At 39.8% G+C, this 11,162-nt stretch overlaps 1 protein-coding gene across 3 annotated transcripts; it reads right to left on the bottom strand.

The window, feature by feature from the left end:
• Positions 1 to 358: 358 nt before the first annotated feature.
• On the bottom strand, positions 359 to 10,950 carry cdca7b (cell division cycle associated 7b). Of its 3 annotated transcripts, none has more exons than XM_038725325.1 (11): positions 10,899 to 10,950; positions 10,082 to 10,146; positions 7,863 to 8,003; positions 7,660 to 7,760; positions 6,721 to 7,012; positions 6,564 to 6,626; positions 4,677 to 4,880; positions 4,225 to 4,374; positions 3,975 to 4,124; positions 1,391 to 1,527; positions 359 to 827 (listed from the first exon to the last, which is right to left on the bottom strand). In XM_038725325.1, exons 1-11 carry the CDS (start codon positions 10,933 to 10,935, stop codon positions 806 to 808), a joined length of 1,362 nt encoding a protein of 453 aa, XP_038581253.1. In that variant the 5' UTR covers positions 10,936 to 10,950; the 3' UTR covers positions 359 to 805. The 3 variants fall into 3 exon arrangements, with proteins under 3 accessions (XP_038581253.1, XP_038581254.1, XP_038581255.1); XM_038725326.1 differs by having other exon boundaries at positions 4,698 to 4,880; XM_038725327.1 differs by lacking the exon at positions 10,899 to 10,950 and adding an exon at positions 10,253 to 10,388.
• Positions 10,951 to 11,162: the final 212 nt, after the last annotated feature.

The raw sequence follows: 11,162 nt of genomic DNA, 5'->3' as shown, positions 1-11,162 counted from the left end.
AATGATGTCTCATGAAGATCCAGTGACCTCAGGTTGACCCCTGCGCCCTGCAGCAATGGTACGTGCACATTACATGAGATCAGCTGACTTCCTGCTCACCTTTGGAGCGAACAGTTCATCTGGAACTGACCCCACTCACCTGCTGAAATCACACCAGACTTAGAGCGCACGCACACACTCCTCAGACTCGCCTGCTGCAACCTTACAGACAACTTTGGTGCAGAAGAAAAGGTGTACGCACCTACCCTAATGTACAATAATGTTAGGCTTGATTTTCCCCCTTAAAAAGACACTGTGGTGTAGTGATGACATTTGTGAGAGCTGAAACAAGCACCCATCAAATAAAAGACTGTAAATATATATTTTTTAAAAAGGGTCTTCATTCTTTATTAACACTTACAGTGCACTGACATGAAAGCTGTAAAGTTACTCACTTTTAAAGTAGTTTGTATAAAAGGCTCGTTTTGCATCAGCAACACAGAAAATAACCACACCTTACATTTGCTCTATTGAGCATCAAGAGTAAGAATATTCAAATGAAATTATACAACTCAAAACTGAGTACCGACTTTAAAATAAAAACATCCCTGCATCTTATGCAGCCTTAAATGAGGATATATAAAACATATCAACAGTGTTATGTGCCTTATGTTAAGTTGACAAAACAAGAGACATATTTTTGCTTTTGTTTCTCTAGTTAGATAAATGTCGATCTAAATCTAAAAATGTGCATTAAAATGAGTTCTACAGTACTGTGCAGCACAAGTGACTGCTCCAGGTACCAGCAGGTTCTCCTCTCTGGACTTCACTGCAACTCCTTCTGAATGCTGCGATGGAGACAAAACAATACATGAGCGCCATCTCCTGTCAGAATATGAATACATACACCATATATCAAGAATATATTCTTTATATTTTCTTTAAAATTTTTTCCAACTACTTAATAAATGCTTTACTCTAAAATGTCAGAAAGCACGACAAACACACATCTGCAATTTCCCACAGCTCAAGGTGACATCTAAATAGCTTGTTTTGTCCAACTTACTGTCTAAATACATTAGTGATGTAAAAAGACTATCACTCGACTTATCACTAAAATGACAAATAATTTCACCACTAGTTCTCAGTCAATAAGCATCCAGTGAGGCCTTTTTAAGAAACGGTGCAAAAATCAATCAATCACTTGACACAGATATTAATAATCATCTCTAGAGTTGCCTTAAATTCTAGTAGATTCTTATTCAATGCTCCGTGCAGTAGCACAGACACTTACCCACAGTGATTTTATACTGACTGTGCACATGTTCTTAATTAAAACTCATGGCAATTTTAGGGAGTCCCCATCCAGGTCTGGAAGATTAACCTGTACAGTGAGAATGAGGCAATGTACCTCTCCAAGTACTCGTGGACATTGTCATGGCCGTTGTAGCGGGCCAATCCCACCAGGATACCGGTAGCACAGCGGCCCTCCTTCTTACGACACAGACTGCAGTTACACATCTGTCTGCAGATGGGACACGACCATGTCTACGAAGAAAAGGACCATATTTAATGTGGGTGAACAAATGTTTTGCTACTCTACTACACTAGTGCATCTACTGCTAAACTAGAATAGCCCATACTTTTATTTGCTCCCATCACAAAACTCACCCTGCCTGTACAGACAGCTATATGGGACAGACCTTTAATTCCTTTTCCACTAAACTCTCACTCAGCAGAGATGGGAAAAAGGCTACAATCAAAATGTTAATTTCAACCAGTATGAATATTAACAGTATAAAGAGAAAGCTATGAGATAATTTATTAATTATGAATTATTCATTTGATCTAGCTCTGAGACAGAGAGGGACTCTAACAGAAAGATGGTGACCTGGTGGCCTTTAAGAAGCTTTATATACCCAGAAATCAGACCTCTAATTGAGACCTGCATTTATTTGTCAAAATGTGTAGCCACACCAGGCCAGTAAAAGGGACAGGCATCCAGATTTTGTGTTCTGTCCACTTTCAAGTCTTAACCATTTGATAATTAATTCATTTGCCTTTGTTGCTTCTGGAAAACAATACTTGACTTAAACTTAATTTTGTTATATTAAAATGTGTACAAACATGCATTAATAAATAGCTGCACACTGTAAATACACTGACAAATATTTATTCCTCTTTGGGAATTCATTTCCCTCAGATAACTTTCCCACAGTGTCACTAGTACTTTGCCCTCAAAGACAGCAGCTTCCAAACAAATAAACACAGGTTGCTCCACCAAAGACAAGTGAGCAACTGCAAAAAGACACAATTCAAGCAGATGCCTAAAATCAACCATGTCTACTGAGACTGTGATAAGCACAATGAATAAATATATCCAGTGTGTTTTGTATTGTGCAGCACTGTGCAAGAGTTTCAGGCAGGAGTGGAAAACATTCTGTAAAGTAAAGCCGCTTTAAAAAATAGACATGTTAATAGGATTATGTCCAATGACCAAATGCAATCAGATTTTTCTTCTTGTTCACTCAAAGTCAAATCAGTATTAGCCTTCAAAACAGCATCAACTCTCCTAGGTTCCCTTGGACATAGTTTTTGAAGGAACTCAGCAGGTAGGCTGGCCCCAACATCTTGGATAACTACCCAGAGTTCCTCTGTGGCGTTAGGGAGCCTCAGTTGTTTCATGTATCTCTTCTCTCTTCATTTATTCCCAGACAGACTCGATGTTGCCAATCAGATGCCTCCCTGATTGTACTGCTTGATGAATAAGTATCTGCCTGTACTTCTCAGCACTGAGGAAACTATATATTTTGACAAAATCCCAAACCCTGTTCGCAGAAATGCAGCCCCAAACTTGCAAATAACTTCCACCATGCTTCACTGTTGCCTAGAGACACTCATTCTACAGTTCTCAAGCTTTTCGTCAAACAAACTATCTTATGCTGCAGCAAAATATTTCACATTTTGACTCATCAGTTCAGAGCACTAGCTGCCATTTTTCTGCACCCGAGCTCCTCTGTTTCCGTGCATAGTTGAGTCACTTGGCCTTGTTTCCATGTCGGAGGTAAGGCTTTTTGGCAGACTTCTGTGAAGGCCACTTCTGACCAGACTTCTCCAGACATTAGATGGGTGTACCAGGGTCCCACAGTTTTCTGCCAGTTCTGAGCTGATTGCACTGCTGGATATCAAGCATGATGTGTCATCTGCTGCAGTAAGTTTCTTTGGCCGACCACTGGGTCTATGGTTCTCACCATTAGACATCAGTCTTGTCATGGTGTATGACTTTTGCAAATGTTTGCACAGTACTGTATGCGTCAGCTTCTGTTAGCACAGCTCCAACTGTAAAAACAACCAAAGCTACTGCCTACCTACTCTCTACTCGTGTTTAGGTTCACTCACCCTCAATAAAATCTACTGCGAAACATTACCCTGGGGATAAAAAAACCCCCCACCAGCTAACTACATTTGTAGGGACCTATGAAATTCATTTAATTTTTTTTTTTTATTCTGTGTCTTATCATTTAAGCACATTTTGTCATCAGTGTATGTGGTGGATGAAAACAATTCAATAAGAATATATTATTTATATGGGCAATTCAAAATAAATGTATTACAACAGTAGGATATTAAAATACTATAATTGACAATGAATATATTGTTGCAATACATTTATTGTGAATTGTCTCTATTAAATGGGTTATTTCTTGACTACTGACAATTTCTTCCCACAGTTCTTCTGCAGGCCAGCCTCCAAATGCTGCTTGAACAAACCACCGTAATAAGTGGGTCTGATGGAGGCTACGCCCATGAGGGCAACGCACCTCCTTGTTTTCAGCTTTTTCACATTTCGTCAGATTCCACAATATTCTTCATTTTACAGTTGATTCGATTTTTATCATGAATTTCTGCGATTCCGTCGCATTTTCTGCATTGCGGAAATCAGACAAACAACAAATGAATAAAAGACGTATAAATAATAACATAGTAACACTGACCGGGTCGAGCAGCACGACACGTACGTCCTCTCCGTAGCGGTTCTTGAGGCAGGGCCCACAGAACTGACCTTTGGCCCCCACACAGAAACCACTGCGACACACTGTCTTGGTGTCCAGAGTCTTTTGTCTGCACTGGTGACATGAGCTGCCCTGGAAGAAAAATACACACACACAGTGAAGAACCACGCTAACCCAAGACTCCTGACAGCACAGACAGCACTAAATGGTTAAAGGCCCTGGTGTGACTCACATTGTCCTTGTCCCAGATCTTGTCTTTGCTGCGGTATGCTATGTTGTCCAGGTCTTCTTTGGTTATCTCGTCGACTGACTTCACCTCATACTGGCTCCTTCTGGAACTCTTCCTCTTTTTCCGTACCTCACCGACATGTTCACTGTCCACCTGCCCAATCACACAGATTTCAGGTAAAACTGAGAGGGCACAAACAGGACACTGCTTTGTAGCCACTTAGATTTTAATGTAAATGTTTAAACATACAGTCATAATTGCACTTTCCTCTAAATGAATTTGTAGAAAGAATGCTGAGATTAAAGTTGACTAGATAGCTAGTGACTGTACTGTTGCAGAGCAGAAATTACACTTATATATTCACTGAAGATGTTCAACCTTCTCAGAATAGAATATCATGTGGCAGAGAGAAAGAAAGAGAGAGAAAGAGAAAGAGAGAGAGAGAGAATACAGACCTGTGAAGTTTGTGATCGTACCTCCACCAGTCTCCTGATGTCTACGCTCCTGGTGCTTCTGTGGGTGAGTGGCTCACTCTTTTCCTCCACTGCAAAGTTCTCAGGAGGACGAGCCTTACGGGACGGGTTCCTCCTTTCAGACCCCTTTTCTGATTCAAACTTGCGTTTTCGTGGCGTTGTTTTCTCTGGCAACCGCTTCTTCTTCTGCAGAAATAAAACAAAGACAGCGTAAATCAGAACAGAATATTATTATTAAACAAATATCTCACCTAAAATCTATTTTAATGAAGTTTTTACTGTGTATTGTTATTACTCAAATAGGTTATCTCACCCTTCTGTTAACATGCATCTGTCACATCAACTTAATAAGTTAAACACGAGTTGCTAGAATACTTACAACCTAATAAATTAATACTGGTGACTTCTAGCTATGTAACTAGTTCCCCTTGATCACAAACATACTTGAACATAATTGTTCAATTGTTGCATTTTTTCCTTAATGCCAGAGTAAAAAGCAGAAATCCTATAAAGTTAGGAAGAGGATATACTGCACCATCTCCCATCACCAACATAGAAATATAGTTATTTTATTAAATCATTGTTTGTGTCTAGTGCTGTTTTGTATGCATTTCATTGTTTTTTGTGTATTTTAAAGCCTATCTAGGGATAGGTATTGCAAACTAGCTTAGGCTATAAATGCATGCTTCATGCTCTACATGGGTCCCTATATTCCTATACAAATAAAAATTGAAAAAACAACAGCTCCTTCACATAAACACAGAAACTAGGGCTGTACGATTTGGAGAAAAAGTCATATTGCGACTACTGTGGACAATATTGCGATTGGATTATAATTGAACAAATGGTTCTGTCTGCTTGCTTAATTATCAAGGAACGCGCAAAATACTGAAACATACATTTTGAAATGTGTATTTCTCAACTTGAACAAAGTTAAACAATATTTATAACAATAACTAGTAAAACAGAACAAGGGAGCGTGTTGCTCTACAGAGGAGGAAGCTAGAAGCAGCACATATTGGCACACTGGCACCGATGTACTGTCTAATGCAGAGTCTCTAACCACAACCTGGAGGAGGAACTGTACATGAGTTTATTAAATAAAGACTATAATGTTTAGTTAATAGTATACTGTTAGCATAATAATATATAAAATACTACATTCATTATAAATATCATATAATAGTATACTATTTTACCACTAGTCAAATATAAATCCAGTTACAACCGTTTCATTTCTGTGGGCTGCTTTTATTTATTTAATCCTTGAAAATGCTCTACATTGATTTCTAATTTGTTAATGCTAAGTACTAACTTAGGGATTTGCTGTAGCATGTCAAACTTTTTTTAATGACCCGCTGCATCCATCCGTGATTGGTCGGTTGACGAAAAATGACAAGCACTTTGGCTCTGTGAAAAATTGAACAAAAGGCACCGATACAGCTAACGTTAGATGGCCAGCGAGCCAAACCCAAAGCTTCCTTATCTTGTCCCAGTTTTCTTCTGTCTGACCGCTTAAGTTGCTGCCAAGGTCTCTGTATCACAGAACGACCGGAGCACTGGCATTTCTCTCGGTGCTCCTGTGGCGCGTCCGACTATGGGCGGGTTTTATTGTTTTATTAAATCACACCCTTTTTGCGGTTATGTAATCGCACATGACGACATCGCGACTGTGATTAGATTAATTGTGCAGCCCTAAAAGAAACAAAGGTAAACTTGTATTATTTTGTGAACATTATTACATACAATTTTGGAAGATATTGATTGTTTCTATAAGCTTATACTGAGCTTTGGACAAAACAGTCTAATGTTAGTGCATGTGCATGTTAATTTTTCTGTTGAAAAACTGGTGCTGGTGTATATACTCACTTGAGGGGTGGTGGGCAGAGTAAGGTCAGCCATCGTGCTCAGATCAGCAAACAGCTTAGCCAGCTGAAAGACAACAGAAGACCAGGGTCAAGGGAGGGACAGATATAATGGTATACAGATCACACAGTTAAAAAATAAAGTTGAAAGGGTTCTTTACCATGGCTTTGTTTTCCTTGATGTTCTTGTCTCGTTTCCTTAGGCTATGAGTCAGGACTTCCTCTTTATCCTCTTCCTCCTCCTCCTCCTCCTCCTCCTCCTCCTCCTCTTCCTCTTCCTCATCCTGCTGCTGCTTCATCCTCTGCTGCTGCTGCTGCTGCTGCTGCTGCTGCTGCTGCTTCATCCTCTGCCTCGTTCTGCCTCTCTGTGACGGAGGACTTTCTTTGAGTGGCTTTTTGACATTTTTCTCTTTCAGTTCCTGTTTGGGGGTAGACAGTCTTTTGACTGGAAACCTGAGGAGTAAATAATTAAATTACATCATTGTTCAGTCATCACTGGGAATCAGCAAAATTGTTGTGAAACTAGCATGTGTTTCCTAAAGATGAATATAGTGGAAAATAGCAATAAGCTAAATCTATGCCCATTTCACTTTTTGACCAAATATTAGTGCCTTTAGATTTCTGGCTGATCAGGATCCAGGAACTCAAACACAATTAATTAAACTCATTAGTAGTTGAATAAGAGGTACTGACAATAAGAGGCTTGATTCACTCATAGCCTTAGCCTGTTCAAGACAAATCATGTGAGTATATGTTGCTTGAGAAAGGCTTTGTAATCCAGATACCGATATCTGATCGGTGCATCCCTAATGCTCTTGTGTCGGTTGCTGTTGAGCTTTGTTGGCCACCTTGCCACCCAAGTTTAAGCAACATTATGCAGCGGTAGGGAGAGAGCAGCACAAGTGTCAGGCCAGAGCCAGGGAAGCAGCAACATAACCGGGCTCAATAGCCTATATGGGCATAACATTAGCTAATGGTAGAGGCGAAGAGTGTTGTGTCATGTTGTTGCAACATACTGACATTTAAAATATATATATATTTGTTTTTTTTTGTGCAGCAACTATTCTTTGTCTTATTTACTAATTGAAACACACACCCACCTCAGGGCTACTAAAAGGCTCTTCCTCTTTGGTGGGGGGGCCTCCTCGCCATCAGAGTAGAAGCCTGTGTCCACGTCGCTTTCCTCGTCTGAATCCACTATCTGGAGAAAACCAAAGGGGGAAAAGCATGTAGCCTGGTGCTTCGGCTATGGCATCGCACACATTTTTATCAAATTATACAGCCAGCAATAAACGTTTCATACCTTGCTCTTTAGCTGTTGGTTAAAACCACCTCTGTCCTCTTCTTCATCCTCGCTGAAACCTTCAAACTCCTCCTCGCTGTCCGACTGGCTGAACAGACGAGCCAGCTCAGCAGTGATAAACTTGGATTTGAAACATTGAGCCTGTTGCAGATATATCAAACATCATGTTAGCCTAGGTGGACAAATGTAGCCCTGTGTTATCATCACAACTCAGAACTTGAAGTCTGAATCCAACTACAGTCATAAATATTATTAAGTGAGACAACATGCACTTCTTGTACGCAAGAGAGTTCGAATACATTGTTTTCCTAGGATTATGTAATTACGCCAGTGAAGGTGGTGCAGATATGGTGACAGCTCAACAGCTGCACTTTCTTTTCCTGAGTCATTCATTGGTCAGATCATACCAGGGCTACTACTACAAAAAAAAGATAGAGCTATAATTTCCTTACAGTGGGTCCCTGTTTTATTTATCTTGTGCACAAGAATGCACATGCATGCTGGTGACGCAATACAAAGTTCTACCAGTGGTGTCAAACAGTTCCACTGATCAACAGGTGGTGCTAACACGCGAAGATATGCCGCAATGCCCCAACAAAAAGAGAAAGTAGCAATGAGTACTAAACAAAGATGTAAACAATACTGGACTTGTAATAGTCTTATGAGAAAGGAAATTAACTCAACATATTTGCTAGACCTAAAAGGATATACACAAAGCCTTTTGGTGAGTAATGGTGACCGCAACGAGAACTTTTGTTTCTTTACACAGTACACCTTTAAGCGACAGCACAATTTCTTAGATCAGTTTTCACACACCAGAGGGAGCACCATTCCACCAGTGGACATCCTTGATCACTAAGTGAATGCTGCGGGAACAAGGAATTTAGTTAACCTGTGTCATTAAGCTTCTTGCCAGGATCACCAGATGAGGCTGGCTGTCAAAACATATCTTCTTGAGTTTACGTTGGCAGGAAACAGACTAAACCCAAGGACGTCCTTATCACTACCAGCCTGTGCAACTTCTCAGCCATGGCGGGACGGCAAGGCAAGGCCAATGACAAATAAAGTGGAAAAGGAACAGACACTTTGCTTTGTGGACATTGGCTTTACTTCCTCGTAGTCTGGAGTCCTGCAGACCCCAATGCTGTAAATAAATATCAATTTAACCATTTTTATCTTCTCACATTTTATCTTTACTTCTGACCCAATTCAAGTCCAATATATAGAAACGTTTTGAAGTAACAACCCAACCTCAATTTGGGCGTGCACATTGATGAAGGTGATCAAATACGGAAATAAGATTACAGTAAAGTTATTTCACAAGAAGAGGAAATGATTTATGTTATATTGCCTAGGTGTGAATATTTAAGTATCTTTTGAGGATTTGGTTGGGGGTTTGCTATGTAAAAAGTACTGTCCACACGACTGGATATATAGACCATATAAAAAGCCATTGTACATTTTTATACGCACTTCTCATAACATTATGGAAAGTCATGACATATCAAGCTGCTAAATGTTAAGTATGATTTTCGAGCTGTTAAAAAGGGACCAGGGTGTCCATGACCACACACAGAATAACTTTAGTTAAGTGTTTCCATGTTATTCTTTAATGGCCGGGACAACAGTGTAAAAGCCTTTATCAAGGGGCAAGACTGAAGTTTTAGGCCCAGAGTCCTAATGTGTCAAGTTGCGTCTGATCCATGCAGTTGAAGTCCCAAGTCCCACTTGTTGACATCTGAATCATCCCGTCCAGCAAAAGGGGTGTTGACCTCTGACCTTACAAGAGGAGGGGGCAACACAGACTGGACCCACCTATGTTACCTAGCTCCTTGACAAAACAAGCAGCTTTCAAGTACAGCCATTTAACAGCCAAAATGTAGAGGATCACCTGAGCACTGATCACGTGCAAGCTAGCAGGATGAGCAGGTCAAAACAAAGACGTGAGACACGTTTTGCAAAAAGTGTTTACCGCATAGCATTATGAAAGGACGGCTGTGTTACAGAAGTGAACTAGCTACAAAGAACAATCACCTTAGTCGCAGTAGTAAGATATGAATGTATCGTGTTGGTGCAGATTCAGGCCAGCTAACATTAAGCGAACACCGTTAGCAGTTATTAACAATGGTGTTCATTTTGACTCATTGTGACTTTTCTTTAACACAAACTACCATCGTGGAAAACAGAGCTACATTTACACATACTGCTCTGCTGCTTACCTTGGACGTGAGGGTCATTTTATCTCCGTTTTGCGGCAAATTTCCGTCCAAGAGAAACTTTTGTCCTGTAACATCAAAATCAATGAGTAGAGGTGGGTTTAAACATTAACCGCTAGAGAGGGCTTGTGATGGCAAAAGTGGGGAGTTTGATGCCAGTGAGTTTATACCTACATTTGTAGTTAACCCCAATGATTGCTATCATTACATTCAACTAACGATCAAATACTACTGAAAAAAACATTCACTCGATTGCAGTATATGATAAAGGTGTTTATCTCTTGTTTAGGAGTCTCTCGTCTGAGTAGTCCCCCCCGCACTAACAATGGTGCAGTCCATCCTTTCGCGCGAAAACGGCACTGGGCGTGGTTATCCTGCAGAGCCAGACCCCCTACCACACTGTAGTGAATTTTGCCCCTGGGTCTGTTGGTTGAGTGTCTGCCCTTGCGTTGTTGACACATTGTGATTTATTAGCAGTTTAAACAGACTTTCAGCAGTGGCAGGATGTAACAAAATACAGTCATTAATTTATAGTACTGAAGTACAATTTTGAGGTACTTTCCATTTTATGCTCACAAAATCTACTGTACTTCATCTTAAAGGTAAAAAAAAATTGTAACTTATCCTACTTGATTCAATCAATGATTTTCTCAATGATTCTTTTAGTCTATGAAATGTGAAAATGTCAAAATAAAAAATGCCCATAACAATTTCTCATAGCTCATGGTGACCTGGTACAACATAAAAGTGGTGAATAATACAGAATCAGCAGTATAATATATATACTTAATTAACATAATGTATAACAATAAACACTGACTGTAGTTATTCTGCTTCAATTTGCTGGTGATAGCCATCTCGTTGCAGCCAGCATTTAGGGTATAAGAAAGAAAAGAAACAAGAGATTATATGGAAACATTTATATGTGAACTACAGCCAGCAACCTATTTATGTTCCTGTAGTCAGATTTTCAATGCAGGATGTTTACTTGTGATGGAGTATTTGTAGCTTACATTGTAGTATCATAAGTAGACTTTAATAAAGGATCTGAAGACTTCTCATACAACTTTCAGGCATAACATTT

Source organism: Micropterus salmoides, unplaced genomic scaffold (genome assembly GCF_014851395.1).
Source record: "Micropterus salmoides isolate LMB-PRFRI ecotype aquatic unplaced genomic scaffold, ASM1485139v1 Ms_hic_scaffold_17, whole genome shotgun sequence".
NCBI classification, from domain to species: domain Eukaryota; kingdom Metazoa; phylum Chordata; class Actinopteri; order Centrarchiformes; family Centrarchidae; genus Micropterus; species Micropterus salmoides.
The sequence above is the reverse complement of the archived record's forward strand: the minus strand, read 5'-3'. Positions and strand labels throughout refer to the sequence as shown.